General features: G+C 36.3%; 1 protein-coding gene across 15 annotated transcripts in view; it reads right to left on the bottom strand.

Moving 5' to 3' along the window:
- BAZ2B (bromodomain adjacent to zinc finger domain 2B) overlaps positions 1-27,115 on the bottom strand; it is a 385,114-nt gene that overhangs the window by 33,121 nt on the left and 324,878 nt on the right. For all 15 annotated transcript variants that reach the window (XM_089915998.1, XM_089916011.1, XM_089915997.1 and 12 more), the window contains 7 exons: positions 21,316-21,456; positions 18,679-18,933; positions 17,497-17,711; positions 16,557-16,631; positions 15,512-15,755; positions 8,588-8,650; positions 7,426-7,570 (listed from right to left, as the gene is read on the bottom strand). In XM_089915998.1, coding sequence (XP_089772124.1) covers positions 7,426-7,570; positions 8,588-8,650; positions 15,512-15,755; positions 16,557-16,631; positions 17,497-17,711; positions 18,679-18,933; positions 21,316-21,456 — 1,138 coding nt within the window. The remainder of the gene's footprint in view (positions 1-7,425; positions 7,571-8,587; positions 8,651-15,511; positions 15,756-16,556; positions 16,632-17,496; positions 17,712-18,678; positions 18,934-21,315; positions 21,457-27,115) is intronic.

Raw genomic sequence — 27,115 nt, 5'->3', positions numbered from 1 at the left:
AGAACTCAGAGAATAGAGCTGAGGGAAATACCCTACATTAACTTGACTCTCTTGAAATGGGATTACATCAGCTCCACCTTATGAGTTTGACTCAACTCCTGAAGCCAGGTTTCTTTGCTCCCTGACCTAAGCTCTTTCAAACTTAAGGAGGACCAGGGCTGGGCTCAGTCCCCAGGGTCTCCTCCAAGGGATCACTAACCATACTCCTCAGTTCATTATGCTGGAAAGGAGAACAGCCTCAAACGTTTATGGGCTTGCTAGACATGAGGAACCAAGTATCCACTGTTCCAGAATGCAACAGAGCCGTGGCAAACACATTTCCCTACTGGGGTTGGGATTCTGGGTTCACTATGGCTGGAAGACCAGAATCACAATCACTGCAAAAGCTTTTGCATGAACTCATTCCTTCCTCAGGTTGCATACCTGGCATGGACAGACTGGGGTATTTAAGTCCTGCACAAGTATGCCCACATATCAGTTGGACTTATTTTTTGTGACCTCTACGGGTAGCTTCTATACCTGTTGGTCAGGTATGTTGCCAAAACCCAGCTATACTTACAGGGCCAGGTTGTGCAACAGTGTTGCATACCTGGAGGAGAAAGGTTGCATTTCTTCTTCTTTTTTTTTAAAATAAATTTATTTATCTTTGGCTGTGTTGGGTCTTTGTTGCTGTGCATGGGCTTTGTCTAGTTGCAGTGAGCAGGGGCTACTCTTCGCTGTGGTAAGCGGGCTTCTCACTGCAGTGGCTTCCCTTGTTGCGGAGCATGGGCTCTAGGCATGCGGGCTTCAGTAGTTGTGGCACGTGGGCTCTAGAGAGCAGACTCGGTAGCTGTGGCGCACGGGTTTAGTTGCTCCACGGCACGTGGGAATCTTCCCAGACCAGGGCTCGAACCCGTGTCCCCTGCATTGGCAGGTGGATTCTTAACCACTGTGCCACCAGGGAAGCCCAAGATTGCATTTGTTAAACAAGCAGAGATTCAGGTAGGGGTACTGAGCAACCTCATTTCACAATTTAACAACCCTGTTTAGTCAACTTTATTTGATAGTAGCACTACAAGTATCTGTGACTAAAGTCTCTGACAAAGAGACTCTGATGACATTTGTTAGCTTTTGGATATCTGATTTCCTCTAGCCACTGAATAATATAGACCTTTTCTGGATATGGAGTTACCGTGTCCCTTGTGTGTGCAGACAATACACATACTATTAAGACTGAAACGTATTTGTTATATATTGGAGTTTCCAAAAATTATACGAACAATTGGGATTTTTTTCACAGCTTCTGCCATTTAACAATGGGCTTACTAATACGGTATTGGGTGGCTGATTCGTGCTCCCCCTTACCCACAGGCAGTAGAGAATGCAGAGATAGCATTCTAAAAGATAGCTCCAATTGTAACCAGGCATGTTGACTGTTCTCCTTGTTGCCATTGGACTAAATTTCAGAAGCCTGAATGATGGTGGCATGATTACACAGAGAAGCTCAGAATGGTGTGATTCTGAGGCTTCATTTCAATGCTCCCGTAAGTATTAAGTGCATATATTTAAAATTTTCACTTATCACAGGGAAATTTAAAATTGATTAACAAAAAATCATCTTTTTCAAAATTTCAAAGGATGTGGAAATTTGTGAAGTATAATATTTTACTTCTTTTTCTTTTTTAATTAATTAATTTATTTTTGGCCGCATTGGGTCTTTGTTGCTGTGCACGGGCTTTCTCTAGCTGTGGCGAGCGGGGCCTACTCTTCGTTTTGGTGCGCAGGCTTCTCACTGTGGCGGCTTCCCTTGTTGCAGAGCATAGGCTTCAGTAGTTGCGGCACGTGGGCTCAGTAGTTGTGGCTCGCGGGCTCTAGAGCACAGGCTCAGTAGTTGTGGCACACAGGCTTAGTTGCTCCGTGGCATGTGGGATCTTCCTGGACCAGGGCTGGAACCTGTGTCCCCTGCATTGGCAGGTGGATTCTCAACCACTGTGCCACCAGTGAAGCCCAATATTTTACTTCTTAAATGCCTTTTTTCCTCCTCTAATTCTGCCACCTCCGACTATGTTATCTACTATTAATGAAATTTTGTACACATACTTTTGGGTGTACTGATAAATTAATATGCAAGTCATTTTTGGGGGGTCTATATACTAGCTACACATTTTCCATGCAGTAAACATGATTTATATATAAATTGTAAATTTATCCAACTAATTTGTTGAAATAATTCCAATGAATTGGAACTGCTAGAACTAAGGATATCCAAAATTTTATAGTTTTGAGTCCAAACTAGAGTTTCCCCTACTATATAGATGGGACCTCATCAATCTTGTCCCCCAGTGTTTATGTGGGTATGTTTCCTAAAACTGTACAAATGTTAAATTTTTAATCTTTAGTAATATGATATTTCAAAGAAATTGCTTTTCTTCTGTTATTGTTCAGCTCAGTCATCTTCATATATGCTTAATCCTTACTAATCACTTGTGTTATTTCATTTTCTTCTGGTTTGTTTTTGTTTTAATTTCCGTTGGTTTATTAATGTCTTTGTTACTGGTTTCTAAGAACTCATTTAGGACTAAGGATGTTAACCATCTGTCATGCAATGCAAATGAAATATCAATATTATATTTTATTGCCATCAGTTTACTATGGTGTTTTGCATTTTGGTTGTGTATTAAAATATAATCATGTTGTGTTTAAAAAAATAAAAGATAGCTGCACCAACCCCTTCAACAATGACCTCTGTAAGACTTGTCTGGTCTGGCTGCCTTGGACTGTTTTTACTTTGAATACTGCTTATACCTCATAAAGATGCTCCTACTTTCATGAAGTTCCTGGAGTTGAAGAGCAGAAATGAGGACTCTATTTGGTTTGCCAGGATCCTGAGTTTTTTTAAATTTATTTATTTTTTAAAAAAAATTTTTAAAGACTTTAATTTATTTATTTAGTTTTGCTGTGTTGCGTCTTCGTTTCTGTGCGAGGGCTTTCTCTAGTTGTGGCAAGTGGGGGCCACTCTTCATCGCGGTGCACGGGCCTCTCACAATCGTGGCCTCTCTTGTTGCAGAGCACAGGCTCCAGACGCGCAGGCTCAGTAGTTGTGGCTCACGGGCCTAGTTGCTCCGCGGCATGTGGGATCCTCCCAGACCAGGGCTTGAACCCGTGTCCCCTGCATTAGCAGGCAGATTCTCAACCACTGTGCCACCAGGGGAGCCCGGGATCCTGAGTTTTTATACCTCAATACTCCTCTCCTTTTTTGGTACCTTTCATGATTTCAGCAGGTGGTTGGGAGGTTCCTGTTGTTCATATTATGGATGAATGGATGGATACAAATGTAGATACTCTGCTGCTTTCCAGATGAAACTCGCTAGCTATACCCACAGGAGGGTCAATTTTGATTCTCTCTTCACTCCAAACAGTTCTAAAATTTGTTATACACTCACTCTAGAAGTGGGAGATTTTTCCACAGGGCTTATACTCATATAGGTAATCCAAGATCTGATTATCATCTCTGTGTAATATTATTGATCATAATGATATTATAGGGATTTTTTTTAAAAACTTGTGCATTTAAACTTTTAAATAGATGAGTATTAAATCTAACTTTATTAAGTGAAGACTGTGCTTTTATAGAACTTTTAAAAAGTGATAAATGAGCAGAATATAAAAATACATATTGTTGGGTTCCCTGGTGGAGCAGTGGTTAAGAATCCGCCTGCCAATGCAGGGGACATGGGTTCGAGCCCAGGTCCGGGAAGATTCCACATGCCGCGGAGCAACTAAGCCCACGCGCCACAACTACTGAGCTTGCGCTCTAGAGCCCATGTGCCACAACTACTAAGCCAGCATGCTGCAACTACTGAAACCCATGCGCCTAGAGCCCGTGCTCCACAACAAGAGAAGCCACCCAATGAGAAGCCTGCGCACCATAACGAAGACTAGCCCTCCGCTCGCCGCAACTAGAGAAAGCCCATGCGCAGCAACGAGGACCCAACACAGGCAAAAAAAAAAAAAAAAAAAGCATATTGGTAACACTGTATTAACTTTCATTACCCGCTTATTTCATGGTAGTTTCTAACAGCTGGTACTTATTCATCCTGATCAGCCTTGCCTCTCAGATATAGTACTTGCCTGTAATATTACATATTTACATGCTTTTGTTCTTTGTCTTCATATATGCTATATCTTTCCAATTAGACTGTGATCTTTTTGTGGATAGAGATAGGTTAATTGATTCTTTTGTATTTCCACAGTACTCAGTACAAGGCACAGTATAGGTGCATAGTAAACACGATTAAAGAAAAGGAATCTACATCTGTTAATTATTTTATGACTTCCATAGCACTTAGAATAATACAGCAGATGCAAATTATCGAATTAATAAAAATTTTATGAGTAAATAATCTTTAAATAAAAAATTATTCCTACCTTTCCCGTGTACTGTGCAATGAACCCAAATAATAGTATAAGGTACAATTAATAGTTAAATATCATCTTGTAGCTCTTTTAGATTCATTATGTGACATGATCCTTACAACAACCAAAGAATTTATACAGAGCCTATTAAAATTCTATTGTAGAGAGGAAAATCAGAGTCTAGAGAGGTTAAGTGGTGGGGCCTGAATGGAAACTGAGTTCTAACAGCTACAAATTCAATTAATGCTATCTAACTGGAGAGGCCTAACATTTAAAAAGAAGAAAGTCTCCTATAAGCTATTCTTATAAACCTTATAGACATTTAATTAATTATTTACTTACTTTCTTAATTAAAGCATTTTTAGTGTGCCTAGGTATATAAGGTACTATGCTTAACACTATGGAAAATAAAAAGTTGTACATACAAGGATTATCAGATTTAAGTAAAATAAATAAATAGTATGTGGATCAATGTGCCAGGATAATGGTATCATTATTTGGTTTTCTAGGAACTCACAGATAGTAAAAATTGGTTCCACTTAAATAAGCTAGAGAAGAGGTTCAAAAGGGCTAGGATTTGAGCTGGATCAAGAAAGACGGGCAAAATTTAGATGTCTGAAGAAAAGGCAAATTAGCATTACATTGAACAGAATTTGGCAAAGCACAGTGAAGTTACAGGGGGAGGAATACACATGTGTTGAGCAACAGTAAATAGACTGGTCTATGTACATTCATACTGGAGAACCATGTAAAGATCTTTTGAGGTCAGATTTATAGAGGGCCTTGAATGCCAGGTTACATACAGATTTATTTCAACATTTTATAGGCAATAGGGAGTCATTTGAGGTTTTGCAGTAGAGACATGATACAATGCCAGAATGCAATGGAAGAAGGGGATTGCACAGAGAGAAGCTGGGGACAGCGGTAATAATTCAGATATATATTGAAAAAGACCTGATTTCACTGGTGTTGCAAAGAGACTGACTTCAGATATTTTGAAGGAAAAGTTTATGTCCTAGATAACTTCAAGTTTACATGCCCAGGTGACTAAGAATGACGTGACCCTTAGTCAAATTGAGCGATATTTAATTGTTCTGGGGTAGGGCTCACTTTTTTTTTTTTTTTAAGCTTCTCAGGTGATTCTTAATACAGCTAAGGCAAAGCCACTCACCGGGACATTTCTTTATCTGCTTTTTAGCTTTACCAAGGCTCTGCACCCTCAAGTGACTCACAGCTTTGTCATTTTAAATTAGATTTCTAGGGATCATATGGTAGTTCTAATTTTTTGAGAAACCTCCATATTATTTTCCACTGTGGCTGCACCAATTTATATTCCCACCAACAGTGCACAGGGGTACCCTTTTCTCTACATCCTCCCTCACCAGCACTTGTTATTTCTTGTCTTTTTTTTTTTTTTTTTGCGGTACGTGGGCCTCTCACTGTTGTGGCCTCTCCCGTCGCGGAGCACAGGCTCCGGACGCGCAGGCTCAGCGGCCATGGCTCACAGGCCGAGCTGCTCCGTGGCATGTGGGATCTTCCCGGACCGGGGCACGAACCCGTGTCTCCTGCACTGGCAGGCGGACTCTCAACCACTGCGCCACCAGGGAAGCCCTTCTTGTCTTTTTGATAACAGCCATTCTGACATGTGAGAGGTGATATCTCACTGTGATTTTGATTTGCATTTCCCTAATGATTAATGATGTTGAGTATCTTTTCATGTACCATCTGTGTATCTTCTTTGGGAGAATGTCTTTTCAGATCTTTTGTCCATTTTTAAATCAGATTTTTTTTTTTTTTTTTTGGCTATTGAGTTGTATAAGTTCTTTATATATTTTGGATATTAGTCCCTTATCAGATATATAATTTGCAAATATTTGTCCCCATTCAATAGGTTACCTTTTCATTTTGTTGAAGGTTTCCTTTGCCGTATAGAAGCTTTTTAATATGATTAGTCCCACTTATTTATTTTTAATTTATTATTTTAATTAATTAATATATTTTCCATGGTTAAAAATACTTTTATTTTTAAATATTTTAAGCAAACAGTTAAAAAAAGAACCCACCACACTATCCTATTAAATCAACATCTACATCAATTTAAAAACAACTACTTTGTATGATTTCTGTTCTAGATGTCTATGTGATTAATCAATCCCCTCTCTCCAATGGACTGTTAAATTTCTATATGGCATGGACTATGTTTTTCATATCTTTCAACTTCCTGCAGTACCTAGAAATGCCTGGCATATAGTGGGTATTCCAAAAAAAAAATGTTTTGCAAGAAGATTTTACCTCCATGTACCACCATGGGGAAACAGCTATACCCTGAAACCTGTAAGCACTGACATAACACTTTTGGCACCATCAGAATTTAAACATTTGGAAATGTCCAGGTACAGAGTTCTAAAAAGTTCAATTCAGATGGTTTATTGAGCACGTATATGCATTATGTTACGTGCTAGTTAATGTAACAGGAATGGAGCCAGCAAAAAAATAGTCCAAAGGTAGACTGTAGAATTGTGTGGTAATACAGAACTGAAGAAAGGAAGAAGTTTAATGGAGGAGGAGGTGATCACAAATTTCAAACATGAACAAGATTTCAAGATGCATGAGGATTATAATAAGGGTCTTAGATTGAAGCAGGTTACCTCCAGGGATACTGTTGGGATGGATGCTTGTTGGGAAGGTTAAAGAATAAAACCACATGTTGGAAAACTTGAAAATGGGAAGGAAGAGAAATGGAGGAGTAGTTATAAAGGATAATACAGGTGAAGACCTTTGTCTGCTAAAGAAAAAGAATAGTTCATGTTTGAGGTCAGAAAGAGTGGCAGAAGAAAAATCATGGAGAGAGAAGGAATATTTATCAGAGCAAGGGGCATTATGAGTTCAAAAGGAATGGGAATCAAGGTTTTACAATGTTTATCCATAAAGCAGATTTGATTCTGGAAGCACAAAATATATTGAAGGAGTACCAGGGTTTTTAAAAATATGGTTCCTTATATTACTTTGTAACAGATTAATAGTTCCTACCTTCACCACTCTCCATGCCTTCTACAAAAATCCCCCCACATTGGGGAAGAATCCAGTACCGGCGTCTGTAACGATCCTGGCCAAACATCATCGAACGTAAAGAGTGAGAAGCGTCAAAGAGCTTCCTTCTGTACTGACTCTGTTGCTGTTAAAAAATGATGCATATAATTAAGCTACGGATGTTAAGTGCTTTAAAAATTAATACATAAGCGACTTTACACTTATTATGCCTTTAGAGCAGATAAATTTCACTACTGGGAAATGACAGCAAAAGAGTTAAATATTACAAGTCTGACTTCAATTTTAGTTACACTTATAAATATAGAAATTACTTTGAGGGTAGATGGAATATTTTTGTTGCCGTGGATTAAAGAGTTAAGTTTATTTTATCAAGTATAGTATAGTAAAGCATGTCTTATACTTAATAATAAACAGTGTGACCAGGTATTTCATTAAGCCAAAGCAAATTGGCTTAATTCTATTGATTACAATATGTAACAAATAACACTCATATATGTAATTGACCAGACCTCTATTTGCCTATTTTTATACTTATGTTGTAAACCTAGGTAACATATGACTAAATTTTGGGATAAATTTGTGATGAATCTAACATGGCTATAGTATACAGGTATCTCATAATATCAGTTTCATAATACTTTTAAAAACTCATTTTTTTAAAACAAAAAATTCATCTAAAACTTCACTAATACTACTGAAATTCAATTTTTAATGAGAAGTTCATAAACATTTATAGTTTACAAATCCAGTGAAAATAAAATCCACAAATGTACTAATATAAAATAAAACATGAGCTGCCAAAACTATTATCATAAGATTCGACTGAATTTTTAAAGTAATTAATTCCAAGAAATAAAACCATGCATTTATTGGTATTTTATACTTAAAAGAAGACCTGAAGAATAGAGGCCCTGGTGAAATTTAGTACCATGTCTTAAGACGCAAGTTTTTAACCTTGGCATTAAACTTTTAAGGTTTAATTGTGAGAATGTTTCTAAAGCTCCTCATTTTAGTTAGTTACAAAAAGCTTGTTTTTATTTAGCAACCAGAAAACCTAATCCCATACAAGGTGGATTTTTGAAATGCTGCAAAAAAATAAAATAAAATAAAAGATATAAACTGTAATCTGAAAAGTGCTTACTTTACTCAGTTTTTCAATCTGTTTTTCTAGCTCTTCAACACTTGCTGCTTGGTCACCTTCATCCTATACATAACAAAATACAGTATCATTTACCTGTTTTTAAGATTTATTTATTCAATCAGCAAATATTTAATGAAAGCCTCCTTCCTATATACAAAGTACTAGGATAGGCACCATGGAAATGAGAATATCAATATCAGTTCTTGCTCCCGATAAAGCGTTAATCTGGTAGGGAGACACATAAAACATTACACTAATAAATAAGAACTGCCAAACAGCAGAAAGCTGTAAGGACCTCAAGAGAGGTGGAAATTGAGAGTCATGGAGCTCAGGGAAGGGTGAGATTACTTCTAGTGGGAACCTATACCAAGAGAGGCTATATGGAAGAAGTTATGTTTTAATCAGCTACTGAAGAATTGTTAGGATTTGATTGATCAGAGAAAAGAGGACAGGGCATTTCAGAAAGAGTTTGACCTGAAGAGGTAAGGTGGGGAGATGAGGCACAGATGAGTTTAGGGCTAAATTATCTAGAGCTGTAAGTGCTTGGCAATGGACGATAATATGATCCTTTGAGGGAGATTAAATACCAGAACTATGCTTTACAAAGATTAGTATGGTAATAGTTGTAAGATGGCCTGGAGCAGGGAAAGGACTACAGTTGGCAAATCTAGTTAGCAAATTGTTGCAATGATTCAAGAGGAAAAGAGGATGTGGGTCGTACTAGGATAAAAGAAATAGAAAAGGAGAAAAGGAAATGGATATAAGAGACAGTACATAGTCAGAACTGTTAAGTCCTGGCAGCTCACGGATACGAGGCAGAAATGTGTGAGGGAGATGAAGGAAGGAGTAAATTATGGTATTAAGGGTTTAAATCTGGGAGACTGCAAAAATATTGGTATCATTAACTGAAAGAGTCATTTTAGAGCAAAAAAGGGTAAGTTATATTTTGAACACATTTTGAGCTTTTAGAAGAAAAATAATCCCTACTATATAGAGTACTGATTTCATAAATAGAAATTTTGTGATTATATAAAATTTTTCATTCTACAAAATGAATATAGGAAAGCTACACCCAAAGTATATGTTTTAGAGGGAAAGCATGGCATAATATAAAGTATATGTGCTTCTTTAGACCTCAGCTGCACGATTTCATATAGGCAAATTATTTAACTCCTCTAAAACTGTTTCCTAATCCGTAAATTGGTGATAACATTATCTTGTGATAACATTATCTGTAACATGGGATTTTTGTGAGGACTAAATAAGAACAGACCTGAAAGCAACTAGCAGAGTTCCTGGTACATAATATATAAATAAGGTTACTTTCCTTCTTTCCGAAAGTTGTCCTTTAATTAGAAAATGTAGGTACATCTCAGGTTTAAAAAACATAAGCAATTGTTTTTGATGTTCACTTTCTATATGCTTTTTAAAAAAGCCACACTGCCACCAACCACTCTCACGAACAGACATTTCTAAACCAGTATAGTTATCTTGCCAACAGAAAGAAGTGAAAGGAAAACTTCAATAGTTTTACCATTCTCTATCTACTCTTTACACAAATTTAGGGGACCAATTTACAAAGGCATTTAGGCATATTATTTGTGGTAATAATAACATCATTTCTATTTATTTATTTAAACATCTTTATTGGAGTATAATTGCTTTACAATGTTGTGTTAGTTTCTGCTGTATAACAAAGTGAATCAGCTATACATATACATATATCCCCATATCTCCTCCCTCTTGCGTCTCCCTCCCTCCCACCCTCCCTATCCCACTCCTCTAGGTGGTCACAAAGCACCGAGCTGATCTCCCTGTGCTATGAGCTGCTTCCCACTAGCTATCTGTTTTACATTTGGTAGTGTATATATGTCAATGCTACTCCTTCACTTCGTCCCAGCTTACCCTTCCCCCTCCCCGTGTCCTCAAGTCCATTCTCTATGTCTGCGTCTTTTTTCCTGTCCTGCCCCTAGGTTCTTCAGAACCATTTTTTTTTAAGATTCCATATATACATCATTTCTATTTAAAAGAGAACAGGCTCAATGACCCTTAAACCTTGACTCTTCAATTAAATAGATATTTAATAGCTATATGATTGTATAGTGACCGTTTGACCAGCAGGATGTTTGATAATTTGCTTACATAAAAATCAACTCTATCAACAAATATTTGAAATAAGACATCAAAGTAGCTATGTATCAGTCAAATTAGCTAACTACCAGTTCTAAGACTTTTCTTATGATGAAAAAGAAATAAAACATCTACTAAAGTTTTATTTAAAGGAGCTTTGGCTAACAGTCCTTATAATTTAAGAGATATGAAGGAATTTGAAAGAGAGAAAGGCAATAACGACAAAGCTAAGAACGCAGAATCTATCCCTGCCATGGTTCCCCATGGTTTCCCAATCAGAAGAGAAGGCTGTTGTATGTGTCACTCGATATCAAAGTTTAATTGTCCACATAACCTCCTCCACAGCAACTTGTGAGGTTAAAGCTCACATAGATTTCAACACAAACCTAAGTATTAGGGACAGAGTCCATGTGTTGAAGGAATGAAGAGTGAAGAAAAGTGGGAATCACCCTTGAGACAGAGGGCTGTGACTTAGTCTCAGGGCAGTATCTTCTAATTGAAAGGGATCACATGGGTCTCAATGGAAAGGCTCCTGCAATTAGTCCTTTAAGGAGTATAACTACTGACACTCTACCTATACTTTAATCAAGAGGCCAGACCTATTTTCAGAGGATAATCTTAACAATAAGGTTCATTAAATAGTTAATCTTTAATTTTATTAGTGGTTACCACTTCTTCATGATAAAGAAAAACTCTCAAATAATTTAAAGGAAGTGCTAATTTGGTTTCTTAGGTCCTAAAATATTCAGTATTTTCAAATGTTTTTAAACTGTTTTCTCACATTAATAACAAATACACACTTGCCAGGATTTTGATCACTCTAATTAATTCTATAATTCAACATTCATAAAAAATAAAAATGACTACTTTAAATGACACATCCGGTCTTAAAATATTAAAAATGATGTTTAAATCATTAGTACTGATTTTTAATAGTCTTCATCTCCCTTAAAGAAAAACAAATGCATAGTTTGTTAATTCTCCATGTGAAAAAGGCCAGGTGAAACACATAATTTCTGTAAATAAATTCCAATTTAGTGGGATGACCACCCAGTAGAAGATACTGAAGTCCCAACACAAGGCTGTCAAATTTATGAGAGTTAACACCTTAAAACAATTTATAATATTAAGTGCTGAAAAGGGATGCTAATTCTAGAAAAAGGTGATTAGTATTGGTCAGAAAAGTTTAATTCCTGCTGTGGAAATAGCTCTACTTGCCAAATGAAGCAGATTGGTTATAAATAGTATCTTTGGGTCATTACAATACTGATACCCAAATTATATACCCTTCACATTATCTGTCACAGCATGAAAGTATTTGATCAAGTGGTTTCAGAAATACAACATTATGAATTAATTTCTGCAAGGAATCTCAGTGGAGTCTCCTTTTCAGCCTGGTACTCTTAAGAGAAGTAAAGCTCACTCTAACCATTTTTATCATTCTGGTTTAAAATATAACAGGGGGGGTGGAATTTATGAAAACATTGTGTATTTATGCTATTTTTACTTACAAGAAATTGTATAGCACATGGTCTTATAAATTATATTATTATCCAGGTTTAGTAAAAAATTTGATTCAGTAATTTGTCATTGGTCTTGATTAGATATTATTTTCACACATTCCATCAATAATTCATCTCTCTAAGTCTTCTTTCTTTATTTCTCCAGCAGTACTGAGTTGATACAAGAAAGGAGAAGAGTTCTTTCTAGACTTCCTTGGCTAAATACTCCTGGCATCAAGGGCAGAAGGAATAGTTGGCTGTATATTGTTTTCTGAATGCCATTCTGCAACCCTATCAATATTTCTAGCATTCTTTTCTGGTAAAAGGTAAACATCAACCCTTATCTCCCTTTTATATATGTCCATTTCCATGGCTTATGGTAGCTTCCCTTACACACACACACACACACACACACACACACACACACACACACACCCCTCTGTGACCTTGCCTTCTTCCCTTTAGCCTGCTCTTCAAAGCTAGCCCCTCTCTTTACCTTAATTGAATCCCCTCCAATAATTTTCAGGACCTTATATCATTAACTATTCTCTTCCTCTCTTTAATCTTCAGTGCCCCCCTCTTATTTAATTGGCTCTTTCCCTTCAACCAAAAATCATCTCAAACCTTCCGCATATGAAAAATCCTTGGTCTTTGTCTGCCTCTAGGAACTACCCTTTCTTTTGAGGCATAATGCTTGAAATAGTTAAGTTTACTTTCTCACTTTCTATTGTTTTCAATCAATCATAGCCTGGCTTGTGCTCTCACCCTTCCAACGAAACGGTGCTGGCACTGGTTACCAATGGCCTCTGTGTTGCCAAATACAACGAACACTTTCAGCCCTTGTCACACTAGGCCCCTGCTCCCTTAACATTGTTTATCATTCCCTCCTTTTTAAAATGTTCAAGTTTCTTGATTTGTATTATTATGACATGTGTAGAAGACAGTTAACACTGTAGGCCCTTGAAAGGTCGGCTTACAAAGCTGGCCCTTGGCTAGTGTCTGGGAACTTGAATTTTGGGGGGTTCTCCCACCCTAACTGATAAGAATAGCTCACTGGACCTAAACTGTGCTAACAATGTGGGTTATACTGAACATCTACTTTTCTTTTGGGAATCTGGAATTTGGCACATGTTATGCAGAGGGTGCCTATGTGACCAGCCCTGAATAAACAACTCTGGGCACAGCGTTTCTAAAGAGCTTCCTTAGAACACAGCATTTCACAGACTGTCGCAGTTCACTGCTGGGAGAATTAGGCCCATCCTGTGTGACTCCACTGGGAAAAGACTCTTGAAAGCTGGGCCTGGTTTCCTCTGGACTTTGGCCCATATGCCTTTCTCTTTGCTGGTTTTGCTTTGTTTCCTTTTGCTGTAATAACTCGTAGCCATGGCATGACTAGATGCTGATTTCTGTGAGTCATCCTGGTGAATCGCTCTGACTCTGGAGGTGGTCTTGGTATTGGAAATACCTGACCCACTACAGAAATTTTCTACCTCTTTGTTCCTTCTTCAACAAGAAGCCTTGTGGGCTCTTCTTAAACATTGACATTCCCTGGGGTTCCAACCTCAGTCCACTACTCTAATTAATAAACCAATCCCGCTGTGCAAACTTATCCAACTCATTATTTTAAACTATTGTCTATGTGCTAATAACTTCCAGATCTACACTTTCAAGACTGAACTCTTCTCCAGACTTTAGATTCTTTTTTTTTTTTTTTTTTTTTTTTTTTTTGCGGTACGCGGGCCTCTCACTGTTGTGGCCTCTCCTGTTGCGGAGCACAGGCTCCGGACGCGCAGGCTCAGCGGCCGTGGCTCACGGGCCCAGCCGCTCCGCAGCAGGTGGGATCTTCCCGGACTGGGGCACGAACCCGTGTCCCCTGCATCGGCAGGCGTACTCTCAATCACTGCGCCACCAGGGAAGCCCCCAGACTTTAGATTCTTAAATCCAACTGACTGCTGAGCTTCTGAACAGGCACGTCAAACTCAACATGTCCAAAATAAACCTTCCATCATTTCCTGTCTTCAGTTATCTGTTCCATATTCCCCTCCTCCCCTGTCATCTATTTCCTCTGCTCCTTCTGATTTCTCTGTCTCAGTTAATGGCAACAATAGCAGAGCAAGCAGTCCCCAAGCCAGATAGCTGGAATCAATCCTACCTCTCCCTCCATCAACCTACACGGTCCATCTTCAGATACTACTCATTTTTCCTCCTAAATATTTATTGAATCCTTTCCTTCCTTTAGTCCAGTTTCAGACCCCTCATAATTCACCTAAACTACTGCAATATCTCCTGACTGATCTTCCTACCTCTGATCTTGCTCTATTCAAATCTATTTCTATCTTCCACAGAGCTGCCATAGTGAGCCAATGAAAAAAATCAAGTCTGACCATGTCATTCCCTCACTTATAAACCTTCAGTGGCTTCCTATTACCACAAAACTATAAAATCCGAGTTCATGGTTGTGGCATGTGAAGCTGTCTCGTAACACTAGAGCACTTGTAAGTCGCTTAAAGCACGTTGTGGTTTCAAGGCTTCTGCGCCCTTGCTCATGCTGTTCTCTCTGCTTGGAAGGTTTTTCCATGGATTCCTGGATTCTTCTCTAGGTTAACATTTAGTCCAACTTGTAGCCTCAGCTAATGAGTCCAGGAAGCCTTTGTGAAAATTTATTCCTCAGAAAGGTTCAATGTCCTTCCTTCGTACCTGCCTAGTACATTGTAAATACCGCTATCAAAGCAGTTAACACTTAACACATTACATTTTCTTACCGTAAATCTTCCTCAGTGAGACTGTAAATTGAGAGGGGACTTTGATCAAAAATGCCTAGAGCTAAAAAAAAAAGGGAAAGAAAAAACGCCTAGAGCTAGGCACTTAATAAACTGGGCTTTGAGAAATACATCACTTTCATTAAACCTGACAACACTTTTAAGGCATGAAGTATTGTGCAAAATAAATGTCAGATAGCATGTTAAATAGACAGAATGAAAAAGGATACCTAAAATTAAGAATCTGAATAGTTCTCTGGAGAACTCTCATTATATAAACAGAAAAACTTAACTTCTTTTATTCAATGTAAATGCCCTCTATGTACAGAAGGCATTGTATTCTACTCAATATTTACCTAACCATCACAAAGAACTTTGAGGTGAATATTAGAATATCCAGTTTCACATGAAGAAACGGAGTCAAGTGTGACAACGAAATTCAAACCCTAATCTATTTGACTTCAAATTCTGTGTTATTTTCAGTATGTTATGTAATGTTAGTTAAGTGTTGAAATCGACCTAAATTTGATTACCTCATCTTCACAGATCTCAGCCTTCTTTCCTTTTTTGTCTTCTTTATCCTCTTCATCCTCATCATCTTCATCAGCTTGGTCATCACTGTCCTCGTCATCATCATCATCGTCATCACTATCTCCTCCCTTCCTTCTGCGTTTGCGTCCTGGCGTGGGTGTGCCCAACGGATGCTGTTCTTCTCCAAGATCAATGCCACCTGAAGGGTCTCTTTTGCCTGTTTTCTTAGCATGAATGATTCTGAGCCTTTAAGTGTGAAAAAAATGATGATATGGAAGAAAAGCCTTCTTTTTATACTTTTTGAAGAGCGTACTATGAGTTGTAAGCAAAAATACCTTATGGCATTTCTCTCACAGTAATCAATAAATGAATGACAATAAAAATTCGCATGAAGCAAACTTAAGAAATATGTTCCCAGAAACTACAAAATATATTAACATTCAAGAATTATTCTGGCTATCTCTTTGGAATTAGAATACGTTTTTTAAAAAACCAGAAAACTGAGACGACTAACTCAGGAATGGCCAAGTGGTAAGACCTGATCCTATACTATCTGACTGAATAAGTTTCAATTCAAGTTACTGCAGAGAAACTATCCTCTTAACACAGAAGCTGAATAATTTCAGCATTATATTTCCTAGCAGGAAGCTAATTAAGTTTTAATGCTGAATACATTTGGATATGTTAGGCCCTCTATAAAAGCAAATTTTAATTAGAAAGCAATTAAGGAAAAAAGTAGTGACAAAAATAACCTGATAGCAACAACAATCTTAGAACATGTGATTGCTTGACTTCTTTGAAAGAAAAAAGATAAATTGACTTTCTTCTAAGTTTGAAGCATATGAGCTCAGTGAATATCATTATATCTTTTGTCTACTGAAAATTCTGGCACTGAGTTTTATTAGTTTTATATCTCATCTTAAGCTTTACCTTTTCTAATTCTTAGACAAAATAAAGTTTAAATTCTACCTTTGCAATTTGTATGTTTTACTCAGAAACTTGCAAAAAAGGAAAACAGTATATTAGTTTTAATAAAACATAACTTACTTGCGGAGTTTACCTTCTACCACCCATTTATCTCTCCTCAAATTTGACATGTAATCAATGTTCTTGTCGATTTCACTGCCAATGCAAAAGTTTATTAGAAGACATATATTAATCCATTATGCAATACATTAATTTGGTAAGCAAAATGATGCAGTTTGGGGGTAAGTACAAATGATGATTGCCAATGAACAGCAAAAACAAATGAAAAATTATATTAATACATAGCTAAGAGATGTATAGAAAACTTAGAGATGCCCAGCAATGGTAGAAATGCATGGCTCTGAAATGTTTGGATTGATTATTTTCCTAGAAAGGTAAAGGAATAAAAGTAACATAATTAAAATCTGTAAAATAATGAATAGTAAGAACAAGATGAACATGAAATTTGTTCACCAAATCTTCAAATACTATAGTGGAGGACTTACTTTGACTCTGAAATGAGATTAAGTACTTTTTTTTAAAGTGCAAATTAATACACAATAAATAAATAATATTAAGATTATATCAGCACATGATAAAAAGTAGGTAGATAATTCTACAAATGGCAGCTACTAAGGAAAATCAGGTAGTCATTTATCATCAAAAGATAAAAGAAAAATTCTAGGTTTTTGCAACAGTGCTGGATTCTGGAGCCATAGCAAGAAAAACCTGTTTACACTTCAGTATACAAATAAATAACAAAATTACCAAATAAACAAAACGGGTTACAAAGACTATACACAGTATGATTCAAAATTTCTTTTCTAATAGACTGCAAAGAAATACATTGAAACGTTATTAGCAGTAGTCATCTCTGAATGGTGAGATTAGTGTAACTTTAATCTTTTTCTTTGTGGTAGTCTGTAACTTCAAAAGTTTCTACAAGCAATTTGTATTACTTTGTGACCAGACAAATTCAAAACAGAAAAGAATCACCAGAAACGTCTGGGCATATGCTTACCTCACCACACTCTTGCTGCACGCCAGTTCATTGATCAGGAAAGCCAGAACTGAGGCTTTCTGTGCCGGAGTGTGAGCCTGAAAAGCTTTGGTCTTCAGGCTTTCAGTAAGCTCAGTTTGTCCACAGTGTGCTTCCATAAAAATTTGCAAAATCTCGGATACATTGTCTCGATTCACACCTACATTCAGCAAATGTTCTCCAAGAGCTGTTTTGGCCTATAAAAGGTTGGCATTTTTATCAGTATTGACCACAACGACTCATAAGATATAAACAATAAGACTTTTAAATATTGGTATTATACGATTTAGATATTACTGACAAGGGCTTTATTCACATTTTTGATCAAGTGGCGATAAAACATGACGTTCAACGTCATTTACTCAACAGATGATGGACAAGTTTTCAAGTACTTGTAATTTTTCTATTCCTTCTTCAAACCCTTGGTTAAAAAGTTCGGTGGGGGAAAGGGTATGTAAACTTGTGGCTAAAAATGGTCTCACCATACCTTCTCTGACTACAGACACTATCCCAAGCTTTATCCAGGCTCTACCAGTAGCAGTGGGGGAGAGGTTGAAAAGTACTAGCCATGTGTTTTCTTGCTCTATGGTGTCACGGATTTTACTGCCTAGTATGCTGAATGAATAGGGAGATGGAAAAAAAAAGTAACAGGTGCATCTGGAAGATTCTCTCTACATTATCTAGAGCAAAGCTGACTGAAATGTGTATCCTGATTGGAATTAAGATAAATTTGACTTATTGAGTATCCACTCAGCAGTACAGTATCTAACATGCTGGTCTGTAGGGGCCTTGATTAGCCTCTGTTATTCATAGTGTTTCAGAGAGAACACAGTGTAATTTCAGAAGGCACACATAAGTTAATTGCTTTATGAATTAAGAATTCTCTGTTTTGCTGAATATCACTTAGGTATTTCCTTAAATCAGATTGCTTTTTGCCAAAAGCTAGAGGGAAAGAAAGTAATTTGGTAATGATTTACATTCCTTAGGCTTTGTGAACCAGGTTTTTCTAAGTTTGCACCAATTGTACCAATCTACCTTTAACTTTGTAAGAAGTTATGTAGAAAAAATTGGATCTGTCTATACAATCTTCTGCTAATACACTAAAGCCAGCTATCAATGCACTGACGGTACAAATTAAAAATATTTTATTTTGGGTTTTTTTACCTTGTATCCTGTAATTAGACCTGGATCACATACAGCAGCTGAGAGGAGCCTCACAAGCAAGTCTTGTACTTCACCCATGCTGTCCCCTATGTTTAGCAATCCCTCTTGAAGAACACTCAGGTTTGGAACATCAATATTCACATCGAAGCCCAAAACTTTACCAAAGTTTCGTAAGAACTGCACCACCATGAGACAGTCTGAAAATGTACTTCCAGAGAGAACAAGTCCTGGAATACGAGGCAACTCTGGCAAAGGCTGAAAATAAAAGAAAAGAGAGAAAAGGTAATTCAAAAAGCCATGATTTTATAGCTCCTGAAGTAAAGTAAGTTGCTATTTTTCTCTTGCATTATACCAGTGGTTTTCCCGCTGGATTGTAAATTCCCTGGGGGCATTTCTATAACCCCATGGTACTAAGCATAGAATCCTGAACACAAGTAACCACTAATAAATTTTGGTTGAACTCAACATGAACTTAGATCTCTGCAAAAGAGAACGCTAATTTTAACTTAGGTATTGATAAAACACACGTTATACGACTGGAACAAAAATCAGATAACATAAGAAATAAACATCTCAAAAGTACTTTAACACGGACATACTTAGTAGGGCATGTGCAATAGTTTCTTCTGCTGATGCAGACTGATTTATAATTCACACTTTTTTGGGAGCTCAGAAGTTAACAGTGTGCATCTGTGTGCTGCATCGTTGGAGAGAGTACCATATCTGGCTAATGACTGCAGATAAATTACTAAGTCCACATGACCAGAACCCATGACCCTATCAAGAACCCAGTAATACTGCAACTATCAGTCTTTAGGTTTCCAGTATATTAGTGAAACATTGAATTTCAGTGTTAAAATTAGAGAGCTCTCTTGCTATTTCTCAAATATGCTCACATATTAACATTTTAATGACTAAACTGTATTATCAGTTGTTATGGACATTTTAAAAGTTAGATAAATAAGTAACCTAAATTAAAAACATTTTTGTCCATGAATGGGATTCAATAATAGTACTTTCAATTCTGAGTGAGAAAAACGTGGCTTGTAAATATTTCTATTTATCTAAATTTGCCCTTGTTCAAAAACGTTTCCTCCACTCTGCTTGCTGAAATAACTAACCAAAGACTTTTTCTACTAATAGCGTGTGGAAACACAGAACTATGGACAATTGCTGATATCATACAAATCTCTTGTTACATATGAAAACCATTTAATTCTGAGTTTTCTTTTTTCCTGAATCAGATCAGACATACACATTTCCATATGATTCTAAAAATTTATATAACAAAGCTAACGAAAGTAAGGCTTAAAAAGGACTTACAAATATTTGATATAGTGCATATGGATTTAAATGAAAACAAAAGATCACTTAGGACAATTTAGGATTAAAAAAAGATCATTTAGGATTAGCAAGAAAATAAAGCTCACTTAGGATTAAAAAAATTGCTCACCAGGAGGTTATTAAATGTGTTGACTAACCACTACACCCATTCTGTGCTTAGGAAATTTTAAACATCAAATTGACTAAAACTAGAATGTATACTTTCATTTTTATTTAGAAGCATTTATGCTAGGTAAATAAATAGAATATTAGTATCATTAAATTTTCCACTTGGGTACTAAAAGTTTGCTTTAAGCACTTTAGAAAAGAGCTTGCATAATCAAGAGACAAGCACTATCTGTATATCATATGGCATGTAAGTAAATATAGATGCTATTGACCAAGTATAATATTCTATTACTGAGACAGTATTATAGATATGATACGCATTATTGTATAATTTTCTAGGAATACTATCTTCTTAACTATAGCCAAACAGAATTGATTTCTATTCATAAGTATGTGAAATCATGCCAGTTATCATGGTGATTTTGCTCTTTCCAAGTTGCTACTTTTCTGTATTTTAGCAACATTATAAATCTGTGAAGCATGATGGAAGAGAAAACACACATGAGGTACTTTGCTTGGACACATTTCTTGGCTTTCAGGATCATAAACAGTATGGGCTCTGGAGTTTAAAAAACTGGGGACTGCATCCAAGTTGCCACTTATGAGCTCCATAATCTTGAAGAAGTTCCTTAACCTCTCTGTGTCTCAAGTTTTCTCATCTGTAAATACCAGTCCTATAGGATTGTGGTGAGGATTAAATGAGAAAATTCATTTAAAGCACTTAGCATAGGGCCTGGCATGTACTAAACATATTCAATAGTTAGCTACCATCACTAAAGCATTGAAGGAGGTTATAGATTATAAATCCTGATTTATTTAAATATCCATGGAGGCATGGGGGAGGAGTTAGATCTTTCTGTAACTAAATGCCTGGGAAGGACCAAATGAAACACAGAAATCCTATCTATTTCTATAATTCATTTTTATATATTTCTGCAGTATTTCTACTTAAATTAAAAAGGTTTACAGTGCTCCGTTTGTATATTAAGAACTGCCATTATCAGCACAGGGCTCTAGAGAGGTTTACTGGTGGCCATCCAGGAGAGACAGATTGACCTAGACTTGGAAATCCACTGCACCAGCTAAAAACACAAGGCTTTCATAATGGCCGCTCTGGCAAAGGAATCAGGTGAGAACACAGAAAAAATTAAACTTATTAATGAAATGGTTTACTTGATAAATTACCTTTTGGTCTGCTAAGCACATGTCTTCATTAGGCTTCTTTAGTTCCTTTGCCATTTCTAATTCTAATCTTCGTTGCTCTAGTTTACGTTCTTTATTTAATCTTTTCTCATCACGTTTTTCTTGCTTTAACCGTTCTTTTTCCTTAAAAAGAAAACCATGTCCACATATTCTGTTTAATCATTATACATGTTTTAAAAACCTCCAGTTAAAATTTAAAAAGTAATCAAAGTGTTATTTCCATGAAAAAAATTCTCTTAGGATGTTTAGGAATAGACTTGGAATTACATAGAAACAATGACGTATTTTGCTTTTCAGCGTTTTCACCTTTTGAGTTTCAAAATAATCTTATGAGTGTATGTATATACACATACATATACAAAATATCAATATTAGTTTCAACCCAGATTATTTCATTATTCAAAATTTATTCAATCCTCTCCCAGGTTATAATATGAGAATAAAATAGTTATTAATAAAAGCAGGTATATAAAAGACACATGGGCAAGTAAATATTCATAAAAAAAGTTAACTAGTATGAGCAAAAATTTTTGTGTAGCACAAGGAAGCAAGAAAAGATTTACAGCATGAAAATGGAAGCAACATGTTTGAATCTGCAAACGCAGTTCTTTCACAGTGAATTAGCTGGTCTTAAGACGTGCACCTATGATGAAATAAAAATATTATTTACCACTCTAAACAACATTTAAAATAATGTAAAATGGGTTTTGAAGGCAATTCCAAAAGCTTTAAAATTATTTTGGGTAATGGCAACAATATGGAAATAATCATCCTGTTTCCCTGTTGTAGAGTATGGCATTCTTTTGGAAGAAGTGACTTTCTATAATAATACTGGTGTCATTACTTTATCGTCACACATCAAATACAATTCTCTTTTTAAACTGAAGTATAACTGACTTACAATATTATATTGGTTTTAGGTGTACAACACAGTGATTCGATATTTTTATACATTCTGAAATGATCACCATAATCAAGTCTAGTTACCATACAAAGTTATTACAATATTAATGACTATATTCCTTATGCTGTACATTACATCCCCATGGCTTATTTATTTTATAACTTGACATCTTAATTCCTTCACCTATTTCATCCATTCCCCGCAATCCCTCTCTCCCCTCTGGCAACCGCTAGTTTGTTCTCTGTATCTACAAGCTTGTTTCTGTTTTATGTTTGTTTTGCTTTCTAGGTTCTACATATAAGTGAAATCATATGGTGTTTGTCTTTGTCTGACTTATTTCACTTAAGACAATACCCCCCAGGTCCATCCATGCTGTCGCAAATGGTAAGATTTCATGCTTTTTTATGGCTGAGTAATATGCCATTGTATATATACATATATATCATCCTCTTTATCTATTCATCTATTGATGAACACATAGGTTGCTTCCATGTCTTGGCGATTGTAAATAGTGAGGCAGTGAACATGGGGGTGCATGTATCTTTTCAAGTTCGTGTTTCCATTTTCGTTGGATAAATACCTAGGAGTGGGATTGCTGAATCATGTGGTAGTTCTATTTTTAAGTTTTTGAGAAACCTCCATATTGTTATCTATAGTGGCTGCACGAGTTTACATTCCCACCAACAGTGGACAAACACCCCCTTTTCTCCACATCCTTGCCAACACTTGTTACTTCTTGTCTTTTTGATAATAGGCATTTTGAGAGGTGTGAGGTTATATCTCATTGTCCTCTGCCCACAATCAAATCAAATACAACTCTTATTTATTAGAGGAGAAATAATGGTAGAATCAACAGGCAATTCTAAACTATTACCACATACGTCTTTCAATTTTCTTTATTTTTGCCAAAATAAAGTCCAAATCCTTACTTTTGAATTCAGGACTCTCTTCTTTTCCAACCTTATCTCCCACTGTTATAGTCTATGTAAATTTAGTCAAACTATTTGCCATTCCTGATAAACATCTATTGTTTCCTTACCTCCTTATATTGGTGTACTCCAGTTAGGAAGGTCATTATTCCCATCTTGCATACAAATCCTAATTAAAAACCTCCACCTCCTTCCTATTCCTAATTTCTCTTAATCGTCTTACCTAATTATAGCTCTTACGTATAATTTTAACCTAGCACTATTGCTTCCTCTAGTATATTAGCATTTTTGCCCATATCTTAACCATCTCCATTTCAATTATCACTGGTAAGACAGCACGCTGACTGCTGCGGCAGAGCATGCCAAGGGGGAGACAGAGAGGAGTGGAGAAGTAATACATTCCCAGCCAAGAGCTGAGAAAGCACGATTCTTGGATATTATTTTTACCTAGTGATATGCAGTATCTTTCGAATTAAAAAAGCATGCCCATAATATGGAATAGAATGTAAAAGTGACATCTATACCTTAGGATGAAATGGAGGTTTGCAAGAAATCTTAGAAATTCATAGGACCTTTATTACTTAAAGACAAGCATCTACTCCCTCAATGGGATACTTTAAGGGAAACATGGAGTCTCTAAATTTAATGCATTTATTCACTAATTTATTTAGTGACTTCTACTGAATTGTATAAGACTAATACAAATCCTGTGGTTTTGGTGCAAAATGACTCTCAAAGAACCAGAGCTTCTAGGATCCCCTCAACGATCAACTAATATTTAAAATGGCATATAAAGACAGTCACAATCTAGCCCCACACAAGTTCTGGTCTCCTATCTCATGATTCTCAGTGAATCTCCCAAACTCTAGGCACATTTTGTGATACAACTGTGTTGAGCAAACAGTGTAACCAGTTTGAGGCACTGCTTGGATGATAATGATAATGATCATGAGGGGCGGAGCGGGGGAGGGGGGAAGGGGGGAGGGGGGGAGAGGGGGGGAGGGGGGGAGGAGGGGGAAGAAGAGGAGGAAAAGCAGCAAAGCCAAGAGAGGTATATGCACAAGGTTAAAATTGACTAACCCCCTCTTTGTACCTTCCTCCCAAGACCCCAGAGGTCCTGTTTAGTTGCAACATTGTATTTATGTACCTGTCATCCCCTCTGACTGGAATGCATAGCCCTTCCTACTTCACACAAAAATAAAGCCCGTGTTTTAATTTTTCCCACAGCTAGTTCAGGAGTTTTAACATTTCCCTTTTTTGAGCTTCCACATAACTTATTACAGCATTTATTGCACTGAGTGCCAATTATTTGTTTAAAGTTGATCTCTCGCACTGTAGTGTGAACTTCTAGAGATCAGAGGAACCAACTTCTGCACCTCTTTATGGACCTATTCAATTCCCAGCAGTATAATTTGCCAGAAACCCTCAGGAGAGTTTTTAATATTATCTTTGTCTCTGACAACTCAAGCCTGTATCAGTGCAATTTTCCTCTCGCACTGGTCTAAATATTGTTCTTATTTCCAACTATAATAGTTATCATATGTCTCTAATGGACATATACAGTGTGCATTAGCATATAAAAATTATTTAAGCGTTAATTTGTTGAATGATTAAATCTACAAATGCCACATTGTTTAAATTTCAGGGCAATAACTTACAGTGTCTACAAATGACTACGAAATATAGCTCTTAACTATATTTTAGATTGACTATAAACAATTACAAGCAAATTAGAATGCCTCCTTCCAATTTTGGGGGGCCTTTATTCCCAACTTTCCCCGTCCTTACGCAGTTTTCTAGATGTAAAAATTTATGAAATAAATGTAGATTATTGGTATATATGTCATTTACAATAAAATATCTTTTTATCATCTTAATTATAGTAATGAAATTTTCTGTATCAAAATATTACTAATATCCTAATTAAGAAGTCATTTAAATTTCATTCAAAGTTGCAACACTTTTCAATAGCAAAAGTGTTAAATTTAGATTACACTAAATAGCCTAAGATACATAGGGTGAAAATTTTAAATGCATAAAAGGATTATTTTAGGGACTCTAAATGCATAACTGAAAGTATTTCTAGAACTCTATAGCAAAATAACAAAGGTATGAAATGAATTTATTCTATTTTAGAATCATAGAAGTTGAAAAACTAAGCAATGAGTGTGGTAGGAGGATCTGTTATTATAAAGTTTTACAACTTATCAAATTGCCAAACAGGCCATTTTTAAGAGGCCATGTTGCAAAGATGCCTATGTTTCCTGTATTTTATGATTCTACTGGGTCTCTTAGGTGTTTGCTCTGGGCATAATTAGGAAATTACATCTCTTTTCACAGCAACTGTACTTAAATTTCAAAGACATAAATATTCTTTAAGAGACACAGATTTACCTCAGGGTGCAAGAAGAATAAAGTGTAAATAAGATTAATAACATAAGCCATTTATAGAAGACAGATATAAAGAATAAAAGTGATACAATTTTATGTCACATATTGAGCATGAGTAGAAAAATCAGGGTAATTTTTTTAAAGGGCCTATTTTTTTTTTTTTTTGCGGTATGCGGGCCTCTCACTGTTGTGGCCTCTCCCGTTGCGGAGCACAGGCTCCGGACGCGCAGGATCAGCGGCCATGGCTCACGGGCCCAGCCACTCCGCGGCATGCGGGATCCTCCTGGACCGGGGCACGAACCTGTGTCCCCTGCATCGGCAGGCGGACCCCCAACCACTGCGCCACCAGGGAAGCCCCTTAAAGGGCCTATTTTTACATTTAAAATGTAATAATAAATTAAGTTTAAACAAATGAAAAAGTTATGAATCCATGATAAAAGAAATCCTTATATTTAAAATTTTTAATAAATTTATATATTATTTATATTATATTTTATTGTATTTTACAGGTATCAATATAAAATACTATTTAAAAAGAGTAAAAATTTTCAGTTATCACATTTTCATAAAATCCAACAAAGTAGTACACAAAAGTCTGTACTTACTTTAGATTAACTATCACCAAATATTCTTAGAGTAGCTACTACTATACAAATGTCTGCTAAATTAAAATCAAAATTGTTAATTCTTGAGTCAGATAAGTAGAGATTTTAATACATCTAAATTACATTGATAATAATTCGTTCCAAAATTTGCATGTATCTTTTAAATGTGTATGACATTTAACATTTTACTGAATAGTTAATATAAAATCATTTTACATGGGGTTTTTTTTTGGTTTTTTTTTTGCGGTACGCGGGCCTCTCACTGCTGTGGCCTGTCCTGTTGCGGAGCACAAGCTCCGGACGCACAGGCTCAGCGGCCATGGCTCACGGGTCCAGCCGCTCTGGGGCATGTGGGATCTTCCCGGACCGGGGCACGAACCCGTGTCCCCCGCATCGGCAGGCGGACTCTCAACCATTGCGCCACCAGGGAAGTCCTTACATGTTTTTAAAGACAATTTAATTTTAAAATTGAAATTAAGTACATTATATAAAGTACAATACACAAGTATGTCATATAAGTACATTTATTATATCTTCAACTGAAAAATGGGTTTGTTTAAACAAAACTGTCTACATGAGCAATTCTTTTTATTTTTCACTAAGTAATGATTAGTATAAATATAGGATTATAAAATATTCTCATGACTTGAATCATTGAATGGGTGATACATTTTTTATGCTTGCAAATTATTAGATGATTTCTGAAACCTGAACTACTCTCTTCTATTTTATGGTTTTGTCTCCTAAAGTGCTGACATAGTCATTCTGTAATAGACGCATGTTTAACAACCTTTTGTTGTTTATTGATCCTCGGGGAGATACATATACAAAAGACTCTGTTACGGGTACTACGGTTGATTATTCAGATAATATGAGTAAAGTGTTTATAAATTTGTGACTGACATAGTTTGAAGTTTTTATAAATGAAACAGGAGATTTTGAGCAACTTTGTC

This window comes from Delphinapterus leucas, chromosome 8, assembly GCF_059928025.1.
Source record: "Delphinapterus leucas isolate spDelLeu-1000000601 "Yukka" chromosome 8, BTC_Dleu_Yukka2, whole genome shotgun sequence".
NCBI lineage: Eukaryota > Metazoa > Chordata > Mammalia > Artiodactyla > Monodontidae > Delphinapterus > Delphinapterus leucas.
Note: the sequence above shows the minus strand (reverse complement) of the source record. Positions and strands in the feature narration are given on the sequence as shown.